The sequence below is a fragment of the Gouania willdenowi genome, chromosome 7, assembly GCF_900634775.1.
Source record: "Gouania willdenowi chromosome 7, fGouWil2.1, whole genome shotgun sequence".
Lineage (NCBI taxonomy): Eukaryota > Metazoa > Chordata > Actinopteri > Blenniiformes > Gobiesocidae > Gouania > Gouania willdenowi.
In genome coordinates, this window is record NC_041050.1 from 26,344,758 (window position 1) to 26,362,971 (window position 18,214).

General features: G+C 37.3%; 1 protein-coding gene across 6 annotated transcripts in view; it reads left to right on the forward strand.

Moving 5' to 3' along the window:
* trim33 (tripartite motif containing 33) overlaps positions 1-18,214 on the forward strand; it is a 53,189-nt gene that overhangs the window by 20,091 nt on the left and 14,884 nt on the right. For 2 of the 6 annotated variants that reach the window (XM_028452424.1, XM_028452426.1), the window contains exons 6-14: positions 1,093-1,207; positions 3,426-3,572; positions 4,938-5,055; positions 5,175-5,440; positions 10,493-10,678; positions 11,366-11,422; positions 11,659-11,862; positions 15,994-16,123; positions 16,645-16,708. In XM_028452424.1, the coding sequence (XP_028308225.1) occupies positions 1,093-1,207; positions 3,426-3,572; positions 4,938-5,055; positions 5,175-5,440; positions 10,493-10,678; positions 11,366-11,422; positions 11,659-11,862; positions 15,994-16,123; positions 16,645-16,708 (1,287 nt within the window). The remainder of the gene's footprint in view (positions 1-1,092; positions 1,208-3,425; positions 3,573-4,937; positions 5,056-5,174; positions 5,441-10,492; positions 10,679-11,365; positions 11,423-11,658; positions 11,863-15,993; positions 16,124-16,644; positions 16,709-18,214) is intronic. The other 4 variants (XM_028452428.1, XM_028452429.1, XM_028452425.1 and 1 more) reach the window with 3 other exon arrangements.

The following is an 18,214-nucleotide window of genomic DNA, read 5'->3' on the forward strand; positions in this document are numbered from 1 at the left end:
AGTGAGTTAAAATCAAGGCCGATTAGTATCGTGTGACCCAATGACGCAATCACACAACGTGCCGTGATTTTGAGTCGGAAAAGTCTGTGCGCGTCGCTGCAGAACCAGCAGCAGCAGCTCCTTCTTTCCACACAAAAACACAGCCAGACTCTCTCCTTTCCGCTTACCGCTCTCCATCACTGCATAAAAGTTGGAAGCCGTCCAATTCCACTACCAAGTCCGTTGTTAGTGCTGTGAGCCACGAATCCGTAAACATCCCAATCGTTTCCTCCTCAGTTCACAAGCGATGTTGGGTCTCGCTGCATAGGCTGGTGGAGCATTAGCACGGAGTGCTAACAGCTGATGTGTGTGAACAATGGTCGTGGCACCAAGCAGTGACTGCCAACACGATCAGCGGCAGAAAAAATAGTGCAGTTTGTATTTATACACATATGGCAATAAAGTATAATAATATTCTATATTAAACCACAGTGTTGTTTTAGCTGTTAGATAGTTGGAGAGGGAGGAGCTCACATTCTAGGAGGCGTGTTAGGTGACGTCACCTGCCAACGTGGGCAAAATCCAACTCAGCCGTTTGGAGCTGACTTTTTACAAAATGTGGAATAACAAGCGAGGGAGGAAACAGAACTTTTTGAACTTTGTCCCTCTGAATGAGGCTAAAGGGATGAACATCACTGTAGCAAAACCATTATGAAGTGATTTTTTTTCATCATACCTCCCCTTTAATGCACTTTAGTTTTTTTTTTGGAATGCATGTTTTATTTTATTTGAAGGGCTAATATGAATGAAAAACTTTGTTGTGTTTTAGCCTTTTTTTGAAAAGCAAAGGCAACTGGAATATTTAAAAAATGTCAGAATATACAATAAACATTTACTGTCTTTAAAAAAACATTTCTAAAAATGTATTCTAGGCTATTTATGCACTATTAAAAAAAAATAGTGAAAAACAATCACATTCGGCCAAGCGTTTTTCATTTTATTCGGCTTCGGCTTCAGCCACACATTTTAATTTCGGTGCATTCCTAGTTATTATACTAAAATTGTGTTCAGATTTGTATGTTTACTCCTAAAGATTTCTTCTTTGTCACTCAGATTAAAAGAGCTAAACGAGACACACAAGAAGGTGGAGCATGAGATCAAAATCGCAGTATTCACTTTGATTAATGAAATAAACAAGAAAGGAAAATCCTTGCTGCAACAGTTGGAGGTAAGTCAACGAGCAACCATGGAGACGTTCTCCATGTACTGAATCACTGAATCGTTCACAAAATGAATGTCACATAGCAACTTACACACTTCTCCATAATGGTTTTTGTATTATTGCAGGACATTCTTTCTTTGTTTCATTTAATTATAGACAACAATGTAGTTAATATATAATAATAACTTATTATTATGTGCATTAATCCATCCTTTAGAAAAATTGTAAGCTGTTTCCTAGTGTTACACCACCTTTTTCAACAGTAAGTCAGAGTGTAGACATCCTTCAACTTTAAGTGTGCAGTGGATAAAGAAAATATTCAGACCCTTTTAGATTTTTCCATCTTTGGTATATAGCAGCCATTTGCTAGAATAATCGAAGGTAATGTAAACATAACTCCCCAGTTCGACATGTAGACCTTTTTGAGAATTTTTTAACAAAGATGACATATATTTAACTCAATTGCTGTCAGTTTCTTCTGATCATCCCTGAAATGGTTCTACACCTTTTTTGGAGTCCAGCCATGTTTAATTAGATTGATTGGACTTAATTATTATGGAGGACGAGGACTGCCACAATTAAAAAAAATAAATACACTGTTCATGAATTCATTAAATGTGTCAATAATTCATTAAATGTGTCAATAGTTAATTAAATCAATTTTACATTTCATTTTCATTCTGAAAAGTATGAAGTATAAATATTTATTTATTTCATGGTCTGGTGTTGCAGCAGTTCATGAATTAATGTTTTCTGTCAAACTCACTTGTCAAAGTCTGTGGGGGCAGTTTTTCCTAACACTTGATTGGGTACCAGCACCTCAAGTCAAGCTAAACCCATCCTTGACAATGGATTGAGGCAGAGCTATTAACATTATTCTGATACACTTTTAATTAATTAATGAACCGCATATTTATTTATTTGTGGCACTCCTCGTCCTCCATAAATTAGGAAAGGCAGAAGTTGATGCTCACAGTATATACCCAAAAAACTGAGAATCATGAGGTTAAAGGAACTGCCAGAAGAGCCCAGAGACAAGATTTTGTCAAGGCACAGATCTGGCCATGGACACAAAATAATTTCTGCTGCACTTAAGGTGCCTAAGATCACAGTGGCCTCCATAATCCTAAAATGGAAGACCTTTGGAACAACAAAAACTCTTCCTAGCAACTGGGGAGAAGAGCCTGTGTGAGAGAGATAAAGAAGAACCCAACGATCACTGTGGCTGAGCTCCAAAGATGCAGTGGGAAGATGGGTAAAAGTTATTGTAAGTCAACCATCACTGCAACTCTTTACCAAACTTCATGGCAAGGTGGCCTGACGGAAGCCTCTTCTCAGTGCAAGACACATTACAGCCTGCATAGAGTTTCCCAAATACAATGTGAAGGACTCCCAGGCTAAGGTTAAGACGATTGTCTGGTCAGATGGGACCAAGGTTGAACTTTTTGGCCTCAATTGTAAGCCGTATTTGTGTAGAAAACCAGGCACTGCTCATCACCTGCCCAATACAATCCCAACAGTGAAGCATGGTGGTGGCAGCATCATCCTGTGGGGGTGGGTTTCAGCTGCAGAGACGGGACTTGAAGGAAAGATGAATTCCGTACGTTGAAATTCTGAAAGAAAACCTTTTCCAGAGTGCTCTAGACCTCAGAATGGGCCACATGTTCACATTTCAGCAAGACAATGACCCTAAGCACACTGCTAAAATAATGAAAGAACGATAAGTGTTATTGAATGGCCTAGTCAGATTCCTGACTTAAACCCAATTTTTCTGTCAATCTAGGGAGCAGTTTACATTACTCGGGAAAAAGGAATAACTTTAATGATTCTTGCAAATAGCTGCAATATACCAAATTGTGAAAAATCTAAAAGGGTCTGAATACTTTCCGTACCCACTGTATAATAGCCTATACTCAGGATTATGTTGTGAAAAACCAAAATAAGTGATTGTTGATGGTGTACACTGTATATATAGTATCGAGCTGTCTGTTGGTCAGGATAGACATTTAACTTTGCTGCTTGTTAGATTTTTATTTGGTTTTCTTCTATTCTCCTTCAACTGTAATCTACAATCCCTGCCCATCAGTATTTGTAATCTGATCAAATATGGAAGGGTAATCCCTTTATTTAGGCCAAAATGTGATAAGCTTTGATCTAAAGTCATTGTCTCAGCCAGTAACATTCATATCATATTTCCCTGACAAGTATCTGGTTTTGTTTTCAGAGCGTGACCAAAGAACGCAGTATGAGACTTTTGGCTCAGCATAAGGACACCACGCTGCTAGCTCAGCAGATTCAACACGTGCTCAAATTCTGTCAATGGGCCATCACCACCGGCAGCAGCACAGCACTGCTCTTCAGCAAGAGGCTGGTAGGTTTGCTCATGAGAGATTGCAGTCCAGACCAGTGTAGATTCACATCACTGACAGTTTGACTGATTTGTCATTAATTCAGAGTATTACAAAACGCTGCACATGCTTGTATCCAACGGAAATGAAAACATCCATATGGCAGTGATTTTAGAATTTTAATAAATGTACTGCATTGATTAATATTCCAGTCCAAAAAAGGACCTGGGAAAAAGTCTTGTTTTTTACTGCTTTTTGTTAAAAACAGTTTTGCGCCTACAGTATGTATCTGTTGTGGCTCCGATTCTCCCTTTCTAAATTTTCCAAATTCCATTTCAAAATAGACCAATTTCTGTGTAACAACACTGTTACATTTCATTTCTGTTTCATCATGTTTCCTTATTTAGCTGAATTTATTGTCTCTTAAATTTCCTGACATCGAATCAAACATGCTAAACAGTGTTAATAGGGTCAACGACTGTTATTTATTTGTCATTTTATATGCTTCAGATGATTTCCAAAAACGGGATGTTTACACTGAAATCAAGCAAGATCACATCACAAGAGTGCTACACCCTTAGGCTCCCATTTAACAGTAAAAATAGTATGAAATTAGTGATATGGTCCTAAAACATTACTGGTGAAACCTTTATTCACCTCTAATTGGCGAATCACCATCGAAACCCTGCGCAGCAATGTGATTAGAAATGTAATGCTTCTGTCACTAGGTAAAATGATCACCAGTTTCGCGAATACACCAACAGGTAAACTTGCCTTTGTACTAGAGCCTTTTCAGATTTAAATGCAGTCATAATAATCTGAACCGCTTGTTTATCACAACACAATAAAAACACACTTCGGATGTTCAGATAAAGCTCTGCATGTATTTTCAATCACAGAATAACATGATAACCAGACTAACTGCTGCATGTTAACTTGGACTTATTTGTCACACTTTCTAGACATTCAGTTGCCCATTTTCAGGTGAAAAATTATTTAAATAAGGCGAGAGGGAAAAAAAACAGGTCGATTGATTTTTCTCTTTCAGAATTGAATTCCGTTTTTTCCCTAATCATGGAAAATCCAAGGCCCTGTATCTGTAGTTTATTTGCAGCATCCCTGCTTCTTTGGTTGAAGCTTGATCACAGCTGGAGTTCTACACCTTCTTCCCATGTCATCTGTGAGCCCACACTTTGGGCTTCTTTTTAACGCTTTACAATATGATAATGTGACAATTTAAAGACTACAACACAAGATGCTGTCAGTTTTGCTGTTATGTAATACTTTTTAAACTTTCTCTCTTATAGTCTTGCTGACAAACAAGTTTTTAATCTTAGAAATGGCCTTAGGAAACCAAAAATAATTGTTATCTTTGTGCCTCCTTTCAGATCCTTTTCCAGCTACGTCAGCTCTTCAAAGCTAGACTGGAGCCAGCACCACAGGCCAATGGTGTCGTGCGGTTTTACTGTGACCCCACGTTCTGGGCCAAAAATGTTGTTAATCTAGGTCAGAGAAATTATTTCATTCACTATTTGGTCATACTTTCTGCATAAATCTAATTAAGACTGATCCTTACTATTTTTCTGAAACTTAGCTCACTGACATATGTCTTCATCTTACTGTAGGTAATCTGGTCATTGAGAAGCCACCTCCATCCGTTCAAGGTCCCGGTATGGTAGGGCCACCGGGACAGGGTCACCCAGGCAAAAACCCCACCCAGATCAACCTGGCACAGCTTCGGTTACAACACATGCAGCAGCAGCAGGCAGCCTTTGCACAGAAGCAGCAGCAGCACCAGCACCAGCAGCAGATCCAGCAACAGATGCGCATCGCCTCTCACCTGTCCCAGCAGCACCCGAGGCAGGCTGTGCCCCCTTTAGTTCAACAACAGGTTTGTTCACTAACCCACGCATCATGAGGCGATGAATGAATGCATCAGGGAGGGGTTTGCATCACTGTCTCTGTACAAGTCACACACACACACACACGCACGCACACACACCATTGTGGAGTTTATCTGAGAGCTTTGGTATTTAGTTATTGAGATTTAGTTAAAAGGGGATTCCAAGAGCCTTGGTAATCTGATTGAATTTTGGTAATCCGATTGGAAAAGCTTCTCAAAAGGATTTGGAAATCGGTTTAGATCCCATTACCTAATCCTGGTTTTAGACTGGGCTGAACCTGATAAGATTTTAATACTTTTGACCCAAAAAAACAGGATGATCCTGAACCCAGTGGGGACTAGAATAATATATATTTTTTTCATTTAAAGTTGGTGCAGCCAATGCGACCGAGCGCTCTGTGTGGATTTTTCAGTCAGTCGATGCGTTGTGCTCCATATGCAGAACGGTGTCCGAGTGGAGGGAAATTGCATGGGAGGGAGTGACTGCAATAGTTATACATTGGTTATTTATTTGTTTTAATTTATTTTCTGTGCCTAACATAAGATGTTTGCTTAAATAAAAAGCAAATGCCGTTAATAAATGGAAGTTTGTGGACTGGGGAGCGCTGCTGGCTCATATGCATTGTTGGTGGGAAGAGCGTTTAAAAAGTACAATAAGGTTTAAAATGTAAGATCTCAGCCAGTCTTTAATAGTATGAAATACAGCCTGGATACAGTACAAAATCAGCCAGTTCTTAATAGAAGGAAATGATAAACAGCATAAATTTGCCAAGTCACCACGTTAGGTGTATCAGAAGTGATTGCAGCTTTGGAGGCTAACAGAGAAGCTTATACTTAACTAACATGTACAGAGAGAGAGAGAGAGAGTGCTGCAACAGCCTGGATACAGTAAAAATAGTTTGTAATGGAGGGTAACAATAAACAGCATAACGTTGCCAAATCACCACGTTGGGTTTGTTCAGAAGCGATCGCATCAGGATTCTGACTCAGTGTCCAATAAAGCTTGTTAAGAACGGGTGGAGTGGGGTATCAGTCTGGTTCCAGTAAAAAGTGACCTTAAGTAGCTGTAAATTGACTGATTTGCAATGGAGCAGTGAGGAGGTGACTTCATGTTGAGAAGGAAACTCATCCGTTGAAACTCATCAGATACTCGGTCGAGTCGTTTGAGGGACATCCTCATCAGCCAATAGTGTGGCCTATGTGCGTTTTTCTTGGAAAATTGATAAACTATTTGAATGCAGCCAATACTGTGGTGTGTTCAATAGCCCAGAAAACACAGTATTAAGATTGACAAATATTTTTTTTCTGTTCTTTAATTTAATGCAGGCTTTCTCAAAGACTGCAAATAAACCTGCACTGATAAGATATGATGCGATTAAAGGTCGACCGATATGGGATTTTCAAAGGCCGATGCAGATACCGATTTAAAAAAAAAAAAAAAAAAATTCATGTGATATACGTAAATGCGGGGTCCTTCCGTCAGTCAAGCGGTGGTTGCAACTGCCTACACGGGTGCCTGATCAAATATACTTATCCTATTATATCCTAAGAATATAATAGGATAAGGATATTTGATCAGGCACTATTATTTTATATCCTTATCCTAGTATATCTGCTTTTTATTTGTAAGCCTATTGGCTTCTACCTCTCCCATGCACATGCTATTATTATTATTACTGTTTTTTTTTGTTGTATATTCTACATCCGAATGGATGTTTGTTCTTTCTTTTTTCCTTTAATGGCTACTCTAAAGTGCTAAATACATTAAAAGTCCATTAATCGGCCCAATATATCGGCCGACCTCTAGTTGAGATGCTGTCCTCCTGTTCCTCTGACAGCATCTGTACTTGTAAAATGTCTTATGCTTTTATTTATATATTTATTGTTTTTATTTAAGTAGGGACAGTACATATCAATAAACATTCAACAAATGTAAATATGTCAGATTTACATTTTAGCCATAAGCTAATTTCCATCTGCTGTCCCTAGACAGGCTGATGTAAAAAAATTCACACAATAAAACAAGGCGAGTCACAAAACAATATACAAAAGGATTACATACAGGACAAGGAACATAGGAATCATAAAATACACGATCAAGGGAATGGACAGGGTGTTGTAAGGCAAAGAAAAGGACAGGGGAAAGAAAAGCAGTTCACTTCCCCATACACAGAGTTGGTCAGTTAAAGGAGTGCATAAAGATCCAAAAAAAAAAATGAAAATTATAATGAATGGAATTCATTATATATATTTATAAAATATGGATTTAAGTTATTATACATTTACATTATTTAGTAAGATGCTTCTCCTTTAAATTACTTTTAAACATGTTAAAGCTGGGGGCTTCCCTCACTGAGGTTGGTAAACTGTTCCACTGGAAGCTGCCTTTGAAGAACAGGACGTTTTGACCAAAGGTAGTTTTTCTCATTGCATCTAGACAGCATGGAGATGTTGCTAATTCATTTTTAACAATGATTTGTTGGCTCCATAAGTGAAAAACTGATGTTTAAAGTGGCTATATTATGCTATTCTTTGCCCATCTTCATTTGAGTGCACTGTAGGCTCATTTATTGATGAATCAAAAATCTGTGTAAAGGTTTGAAAATGTGCTGTAGCAAGTTTGATGTCAATTAAGCAAAAATTGTGGGAGGAAATAGGTTGAATACGTTTGACAGGTTTTTTTTAAAACAGAATGTTGGACTTTATTATTTGCAGTAGATTTAAATGTAGAGATATGTCTTCAGTGTTGGGACTAGATTTGGTGCATATATGGTTGATTTGTTGTAAATTTTCAAAATGTTTACCTTAAGAGGCTTGCTGTAGCGCCACCTTTAGAACGATTGTCCTGTTCTTGCAGCTGAGCCAATCTGGGATGGACCTGGACCTTAGTGCAATATTTGGGGGTTTTTTCACGCATAGGACGAAAAATTTCCTTGGAAGAAGAAATAAAGAATATTGAGCATAACAATAGGTCCTCATTAGCTTATTCTGTCAAGCTCCTAATAGTTGCAATAGCACCGCTTTGGTTTAACTTACATCTGAGAGTTTTACGAGACAAACTTAATGATATTTTACAGCACAGTGGTAGAAAATATCTGATCTAGATATTACATTAAAAGGGTAAACATTTTTAAATACTTTTAGACACGGCGATCCAAAGAAATTAACATCATATTCTCAGTAGATGTGAACGTGATCATGTTGTACTTGAAGGCTTTGGCAAAGGATGCATGTGTTTTTTGGCACAGTGCTGTCAGTGAATGGGAGCCCGCCTGAAAATCCCAGATGCTTTAAACTGGGAGCTGATGAGGCCCAATGTTTTGCAGGCTTGTGACTCAAACCAAGAGAACCTATGCCCTCTCTTAGTCTTTTATCTATAAACATCTCTAGTTGTGAGGCACACAATGATCCTGTAGGTTAGAAGTTGTGGTTGTAATAACATACATACTATTGGTTACTCACCAGATATTTGAGCCAGATTTTATTGACCGTAACCCTCAAATAGACAGGCTAAATGCAAACAAGAGCAAACATCTCTGACACCACACTTTGTAATTGTAATTACTTTTTTTTTCTGCTTCTGTTTGTGTTTAATCTTGTCTGGTAAACAGTAAGGGTGAAAAAAAATGATTTAAGATTTATCTCTATTTTTTGGGTGCCGATTTTAATAATCAATTCTGTTTCCCAGTATTGATTTTTTTTTATTGTATTTTTCACATTTTGATGTGATTTGAGCTTTGAAACATGGTGCATTATTGATGTGCTGCTTGCACTGTGATCATAAAGTGACCACCACAGTGCAAGCACCAGGTCAGCAATGTTTACCAGTCCCTGCACAATCTTGCAGCCTTTTTTTTAGTGTTGTTGTAGCCAAAAGTAAAAATAGCAGGATGTAATTTATAGTTATTTTTTTAATTTATGAACTTAGAGTTTAGGATTTATACTGTTAGTGTTGATCAGCCTTTTAGGTGTTGGTGCCTTTGTGTAAAATATTAGAGCCTGTGAGAACCCTTGTGTTGGGTATCTGAGAGTGTCAATAATGAATGTTTGATGCCTTCAATCACTTTATTTTTGACAGCCATTCGATAGTCACGGGCACTGGTGTATTCCAGGGTAAACCCACTTGTTTTTCACTCAGCACTGCATAATTCCACTTCCAAATGCTCAATGATGTGCATTATTCAGTATTCTGTATAAAGGGTTTGTGTGTGTTTGTGTGCTTTTGTTTCGTTAATTGAGGTTTCACGTATTTTAGTTGTCTTGTGTGCTTTTGTTGTGCTTTTCTGTATTGTCGTTCAGTGTGTGTTTGGATTGATTTTTATGTAGTTTTTTGTGTGTTTGGGGTCCGTCCATGTAATTTTGTTGTTTTGTATATTTTTCTGTTATTTGTGTGTACATCTGTAGTGGTCTTGTGTGTTGTAGTTGTCCTATATAATATACAATATATTTTACATTCATGCAGGCTTTTGTAGTCAGTAATATTTACAAACTTCTCCTGATCAAGTCATGATAATTGCTTAATAGTAACACACTCTGGCTAGCACTAGGGAGAAAATAGAAGATAGAATAATTTTATTGTCATTGCACAAAGTAAAATACCCCTCCCAAACAACATTCAAGTACACTTCAAAGATTCAAGCCAAATAAAAGTGCATGGATAGGTGGAAGAATACTTGTATTTCTTTATTCAATCTAAATGCATATTTGCCTGTTACTAATCTGTGAGCCAGTGTTGGTTTAGTAATTTTATAATCCTTCCTCCTTCAGATCAAGCAGCAGAAATTATGTGATGATGAGCAAATTTTACTGATGGATTTTGAAGTAGATTAAATTAAGTAGTTGTCTCACATGTCCTTGTAAAACAGGATGTTTTGGTTAAGGGATAATATTGATAAAAAATATAAATTGTGCATCAGTCCTTGTCTTTTGCCAAATGGTAAAACCTGTATTCAAACACAAATGTGTGTACCTAATGTAGTGGTCGACCAGTGTATGTGTGCAGCACAGATTTTGAAGCAGCCCCTCATTTGTGATTCTAAGCAGCCTCCAAGACTCATCAATGTGCAGCAGCTACCCAGAGGACCCGGGGGTATGAACGGAGGGATGTACCCCTCCCCCCACCACATGCGCCTTGCCGGGCCATCACAAGGCCGAATGGCTGCAGCTCAGCCGAGGCACAACGGACAACCGTTTCCTCCCATGATGCAACCCCAGCTACAGCGACAGGTAGGTTCAGACACAAGGAAAGCATTGAAAGGAGGACACAGTATAGACAACAGCTCTGTTTTTTTGTTTGTAGCGTATGATTAAGGAGGTCATTTGCCATAAAGTATTTATGTAGTTAATCATTAAACGGCACTAAATTGGAATTATCCTGCCCAGTTGGGATCAGGCCTGAGTTTAAAAGATTAATGACTTAAAGCGATTAAAGCAGTATTCATTTCATTTTTTAATTATTCTATCTCGTTGGGTTGTTATTAAAAAAAATCTTTGTGTTGTGGAAATCTATTATTAATACCAATATCGCTTTGTGCCTTTCAGCTTTAATGGTTGTGCCATAAGGATAACTGCACACTTTTATGTTGTCAGTGCTGCAGGATTGCACCTGTATGAGAATTGTTTGATCATTTATTGATACCCTAGGCCTTTTCATTTCCAAGGATCGCAGAGAGCATGCAAATGTAACTTCATTATGGATAATAGTTTTGTATAAATGAAAACATGACCATGTTTTTATACCCACTATACACGTGAACATAATTTTTTGAAAGATTTGTAATAGTTGTTAATATCTGCACGGCGCTGCTTTATTCAGTGTGAGCTCAGGTTCTGTGTAAACTGTGGTATTGCTTTTATGTGAGTCAAGGTAAGACATGTCTGCCCTACATTTAGCACCTTTTTCTTTGTGTCCAGATGTCTATAGAATCTGAGATGAGCCACCAAAGGTTTCGTTTCTTACTACAATCAGGGGTTTGGCACCTTTTCCTTCTTTGTCATTTATGTCATGTGCAGCATGTGTGGGCACTCCAGTGCATGTCAAACCATGTTGTCTTCAGCAAAAACTTTTTTTTTTTGTCAATTTATTTTAATTTTTTTTTATGTAAATGAACCATAGCAAGTGACCCTACATCTTTTACATTTGTTCTTACTTTTCACACGCCCAAATGTCCTGTGTTCTCATTTCCTATCCAATTTTTCCCACATAGCATTCCAACCCTGGGCACGCCGGCCCATTCCCCCCGGGGGCATCTATGCATAATGCCAACCCTACAAGTCCCACCAGTGCCAGCATAGCCGGGCCTCACTCCCACCGCGGCCCTGCCAGCCCCATCCTAGGGCCCATTGAGCTCATCCCTACTGTCACCAATCCAGAGAACCTGCCCAGCCTACCTGAGATCCCACCCATTCAGGTGTGTGTTTAATACCTGTGTTAGTTACTCTGAAATAAAGTGATCAACAATACACCAACACTTCCAACTATGCGTGATATTTAGTCGGCAACAAGGTTATAAGTGTTTGGATTTTAGATTTTTTTTTTAAATTAGTTTTAGTTCTTAATTAGTTATGACTTCTTATTTTTAAATTCAGTCAGTTAGAGCAGATTTGCTTGTTTTTGTTAGTTTTTACTCTCTAAAAATGCTCAGTTTTAGTTTTTTTTTTAGTTTTCACAGTATTGGGCAGATGCAATAATCAAAATTGTCTGAACATATAGACAATACAATATATAATAAAAAAGAAAAAGTATTAAAAAAGACTGATGAAAAGCTACCCACAAATAATTTGAAGCAGTATTGCTATATTGTGGACTGTTCTGAGGTTAGTGTAGCGTGTAGGGTAAAGATCACCTGCTTCCACTACAAGGTACACACTTTTATTGTTGACACAGTCATAGTCAGTGAACTTCCAAATAGGTCTCTGCAAATTTCTCCCAACTTTTGTTGTAGCCATTACACAAGCTGGCACGGGCTGACCGTAAACCAGCAGAGCCGATACAAATAGATCCATTTACAAAGATGAAAATGAATAATGTTATCGTTAAAATTTACGTTCATGTGAGTTTGTTTTAAACAGTTATTTTTATTTCTGTGAACGAAAATGTTTTTTTTACTTGACATGTTTTTGTGTTAAATTTTACATATTTAAATGTTTTTTTCCACTGAAACATTTTGACAAATGTGTTGCTGATAGGAGTTTGTTGAAGAAGCTGCTGATCTGGTGTTGAGATTGTGATTGGATATGTTTTTTTAATAAACACAAAGTGGAGTATTGTAAAATGTTACATAAATGTTAAATTGTACAAACACATTACATGTTAAATGATAAGTTAAATGTTTTTAGTTGTGGCTAGTAAAATAGTAACATGACGATTTCCTATGAAATTTAGTGAAAATGAAAGAACTGCATAAATTAAGAAAAATAAATGTTTCTTAAATTACTGCTAGTCTTCTGAGAAACCGTGAACTTTGGAGTTGAAGGTGGTGACCCTATTTATCATTGTGTCATTAGTGACTCTGTAAATACTGAGCAACAAAGAGACAGAAAACCTCCAACTCATCTGTGCGCTGTGTTTCTAACTTGTACTTGCTCAGCAGTCTGCTACAGATGGACACGTTGTCATAGATGACTCCAATTAAAGAACTGTTTGAGGTCTATCTTTCACCATGGAGAAGTTGGTTTGATATTAGCAATCGACAGTTATTTCGCTAAAAATACTGAATTTTTGACCAAATTGTTTTGAATATTGTTTTTTTTGGTGGTTGGTTTAACAGTGGGATTAGACATTTGAAAAAATATTTGAACCACTTTGATAAATAATATAGAAGCTATTGAGCATTTTCAGCTTGATGTCTATGGAATGTCCAATATCAAGCACGGACACAGAAACCAAACCATAGTGATGGGATTTGGTTTCTGTGTCCGTGCTTACCTTTCAGTAAAATACTCCTTAATGTACATACACAGGAGCCACTAGCAGGCTCTGTCTGCCTTCATGAAAATCTCAAAGTGGATCGCCCAGATTCAGGCATCGTAAACCAGTTGGTTTCATTTTTAGCAGCTGATATCTGCTCTTTCAAAGAACCGTCGACCCTAGTTCTTTAACAAATTTTGTTTAACTGCTGCAGTTTCCAGCTCTTAAAATCATCAATATTTCATGTATCTCTTGTGCCTGCCATGGTTGTTGCCGTATTCGGTTGTTTGTCACCTTTGACCTCATCCCACAATGCAACGCTCGGCAAAGATGTTGGATTGGTCTATTGTTAATATTTACTGATGTTTTATTTTGTTCATTACACATGCCTTCTAAAAGACCGTTCACAATGTGTTCTCTGCATTTAACCCCTCCCTGAGTAGCAGTGGGCAGCAACGGTGTAGAACCAAGTGAGCAGTTCAATTTTTAGTATCTGTTATATCGCCTCGTATTGCCTTTGACTTGATCTGATGTGTTTGTGACACAATGCGATGCAGGGGTTGGACAAAACAAATGATTATCACCTTAAATGCAGTATTCCTGTAGTTAATAGAGAGAAGGAGTAGGAGAAAGTAGTAGTAGTTTATTCGGTTATTTCTTTCCATTAAAAGTTAAACAAACATCTTCATTATTTTGTGTACAGCACGACCGAAAGGGTTTAGGCTGAAGTTAATACTTATTATGCCTAACCCTGTTTACAGACTTCCATGAGACAAAAACACAAAGATTTCTAATAAACAATTTCAAGTGTCCAACAGAAGAATCATTATTTTAACATAAATTTCAATATTCCACCATGTATTTATATATACAATTTGTTTTATGTTTTATTTTTAAACTAAATCATGTCATCATTTGATTAATTTCATTTGTTGTGGATCTATTAAAGTCTTTTCATTAGTTGTTTACTTTATTCATCCTGAACTTATGTTTTTGAATTATAGTAGATTTATACATCTTTTTGACAGCTTTTAATTGATCTTTCAAGTTGTTCCACAGATTAACACCTTTTACAGAAATACCTCAACTTCAATTTTTTATAGCTAGGGATATAACGATTAATCGTAAGGCAGTTAAAAATCGATTCATAGGTATCACGATCGACATCGATTCTTTGAAAATTGAATCGCAGTACTTTTTTTAAACAGCAGAGGGCGCTATATATTTATCCCTTCTCTTGTCCAGCAGTGTACGCGGCGGGCGGAATCTGCTCCTACTTTCTTTCTGGCCGCATTCTACTCTTAAACATGTTAATAAATTATTCCTTACCCCTTTATCACCGAAAGAATATCTATAATATTGCGTGAATATCTGTAAAAGTCACGTTTTTCTATTAGCTCTGTGTGCTAGCATAGCATCTCTTCTTCACTGCAAGAATTTCTGCATGCCAACGACCACTGGGTTACCAGCGCCCTCTGCTGGTCCAAACAAATATCTGACGTAAATCAGTGAAATGACTGTTTTGGGTTTTTTTTAAGTCAAATTGTTAAGGCATAAAATACATTTTCAGTTGCTGTTTTAAAAATAAAAAAACTATTATGCAGTTTTGCATTGTTTACTATAGAACCAGAATTTAAATTAATACGCTTCTTCATTTGTATCATTCCTTTATTTATTTCATTCAAGATTTATTTTTAGTTAAATTGCATTGTTTTGAATAGTTTATCAAGGGATTCTTTTGACAATCAAAAATAAAAGGAAAATAATACAGTATTTTCTAAAGTAAAATTTTTCAGTCATTTGTCTACAGTCCCATTTTGTAAAATAAATCATGAGAGAATCGTATCGTGAGCCCAGTGTTGTGAATCGAATCGTATTGGGAATTGAGTGAATCGTTACATCCTTAGTTATAGCTTTTACTTTTTTGAAAAGGCTGGTTCCTCAGAAGTTATACTGACTTTTCCTGTGTTCAAAAAAAGTGACTTAGCAGCTGAACACTCCGGTGTTTGAAGCAGCTGATTTCTGCTGCTGTTGCTGTGATAAACACACAGCCTGAAGCGCAGAGACCGACTCACAATCACAATAGCTGCTTATATAGCCATGTGTTTTACTGTAATGTGCAGTTTTTTTTGGCTGAAAACAATAACAACTGTGTGTGTGTAGCAAAAAGAAAATCGCTTTGGTGATCACTGATCAGCGTCTACAGACACGCCTACTCATGAAAATGCATATGTAGGCTCCAAAACAGCCCGCTTTTAGAACTGCTCAGAAAGTCACTTTTCAGAGGCTAAAACTCTGGAAAAACAGGCGAGTTTGGGAAATTAAACCTCAAATACTCTGTTGTTGAGGTTCTTAAAACAAATGGAGATGGGTGAAAAATAGCATGATATAGGACCTTTAACAGAATGAAATCCATTAAAACCAGAAAATCAAACAGTATTTTTTCATCAAATTTCCACAGCAATAATAATTAAAATATAATTTCCTTTTTGCCACAAGTAGCAACCTGTAACACAACTTAGACCGAAGATTTTTTAATTGTATTTTTAAAAAATTCATATCAAAGACATTAATGAATGGTAGGTTGACTAATCATCATACGTCTGTCTGACGTTGGTCTCTGTGTCGTTAGCTTGAGGATGCCGGCTCCACCAGTCTTGGACACCTTCTTTCCCGTTACATCACAGCCAGCACACAGCAACACCTTGGCTTGGAAATTAACCCCTCACCTGGAATTTCCACACACTCTCCTGGATCTTCAGGTACTAATGTTCACCGTGCACTTCACTTTTAATCTCGTTTCACAGCGATCCTAGTTATCTCTTTTATTGCATGTTGTGAAAAATGAAAATGTCCAGTTTTTTTAATATCCAACCGTTTCACTGTGATTCTAGATATTTAACATTTTTATTTGTTTTATAACTCTTGCACGCAAACGACTAAAGAATAGTCACTGGACTTGTTAAACTATAAATTTAGACTGTATTATTCAGGGCTGTCAAACTCGTTTTAGTTCAGGACCGGTTTGAGCTTCAGTGTGCCACAGATTATAGGTGGGATAGAGAGCAAATTCAACTTTAATGTGCCCTGGTTTACACTTTCACGTATAAATTATATATAAGTGAGTGAAAATGTTTCATGTTTTTTTTCTATAATTTTTACTTTTTCTATTTGATGCTCTAAAGGGCCGGATTTGGCCCCCGGGCCTTTAGTTTGACATGTGGCATAAAGAGTTCGGAATCATACAAGGTTGTTTTTATGTCTGCCCTAATTTTGCTTCCAGGTCTGTCCAATGCTCACACACCAGCTCGGCCTTCAAGCACATCCAGCACAGGGAGCAGAGGAAGGTAATAAAGTATTATTAAACAGCTAATGTCTGGAATATGTTATTATAAGAAAGTTCATAGGCATGCACATCCCTGAGGATGACAGGGTGCTGGTCTGGAAAAATGATGACAAAAGTGAGTCTGCACACCAGATATAGCTCCAAAAGACGGGTTTAATGAAAAGTGAAAGGTTTCAGAGTGATGGCGAGAACCAAAAGTGGCGTCTGCCATGGCAATTTTTTTGCACTGCCATGTACCAGTTTTTACTCACGCCCCTCATCACACCCTAGAATATATCATTAATCGTGATTACTATCCTAATAAAATTGGATACTTTAATATATGGCAGTTTTTCTACTTGAGTCTTAAACCAAATTTTAATGTGAAACGCATCCAGAAAGTATTCACAGCACTTTTTTTTAAACCCTTATTCTGAATCGTATTAACCTAATATCCTTCCTCAAAATAACAATGTGAAAATGTTATTTTTTATTTTTGCAAATTTATGAATAACATAAAACTAAGAAATCACATTTACATATAATTATTCACTGCCTTTGCCATGGAGCTGTGATAAGAGGTTTATATAGCTTAATTCGAGTCCACCTGGGGTAAATTCAGTTGATTGGACATGATTTGGAAAGGCACACACCTGTTTATATCAGGGGTTCTCAACCATAGGGTCAACACCCTATTTGAGGTCACAAGACACTGGAAGACACTGCATTTTTTTTTTGCCCTTTTTTTTTAGAACTGTACAAAAATTTGTTGTCCCCTACCACAAAGTGTGAAGGGATATTTCGGTTTTAGCTCCGTCCGTCCACCCGATATAAAAGGGACAGCTTTTCTCAGAAACTGTTTAAGATACGATAGCCAAATTTGGTGTGTGGCTTCAGGGTATCAATACCTTGATGGAGTTAGAAAATGAGAAGCGCTCAATTATTTTTTCCCAGTGTTGTAATGACGACCAATCTGGTGGGGGATGTTGATGACTGTCTTCTTGGAACTCATTTTCATCACTTTCTCATGCCATATCTTTGCTGCATTTAATGCAATTTTGCTACATTACTCCCATTTCTGCCACTTCTCCATCAAATTTCAATGCCTTTCCTGCACATTTTTTCAGACAGACATTTTTAGTACTTTTGCCATTTTTCAGTCAATATTGACACTTTAAACCCTTTTTGCCACTCTTTCTGTCTGTTTTTTTGCGACTCTAATTTGTAACTTTTAACCAATTTCTGTGATTTTTAAAATTTAATTTCACTAACGTTTCCTCATTTAACCCATTTTATTTTTAATTAAAACCATAATTTGCATCTTTAAGATGACTATATACTAGGGTGCAAATCTATACTATAATTCAAGGGGTGTGTGGATGTGTGTGTGTGGATGTGTGTGTGTGGATGTGTGTGTGGGGGTGTGTGTGTGTGTGTGGATGTGTGTGTGTGGAGCAAATATCTCCCCGACGCGATGCCAGTTCGACTTGAAACTCGGTCGACGGGTTCCAAATACCCTGAGTGTGTG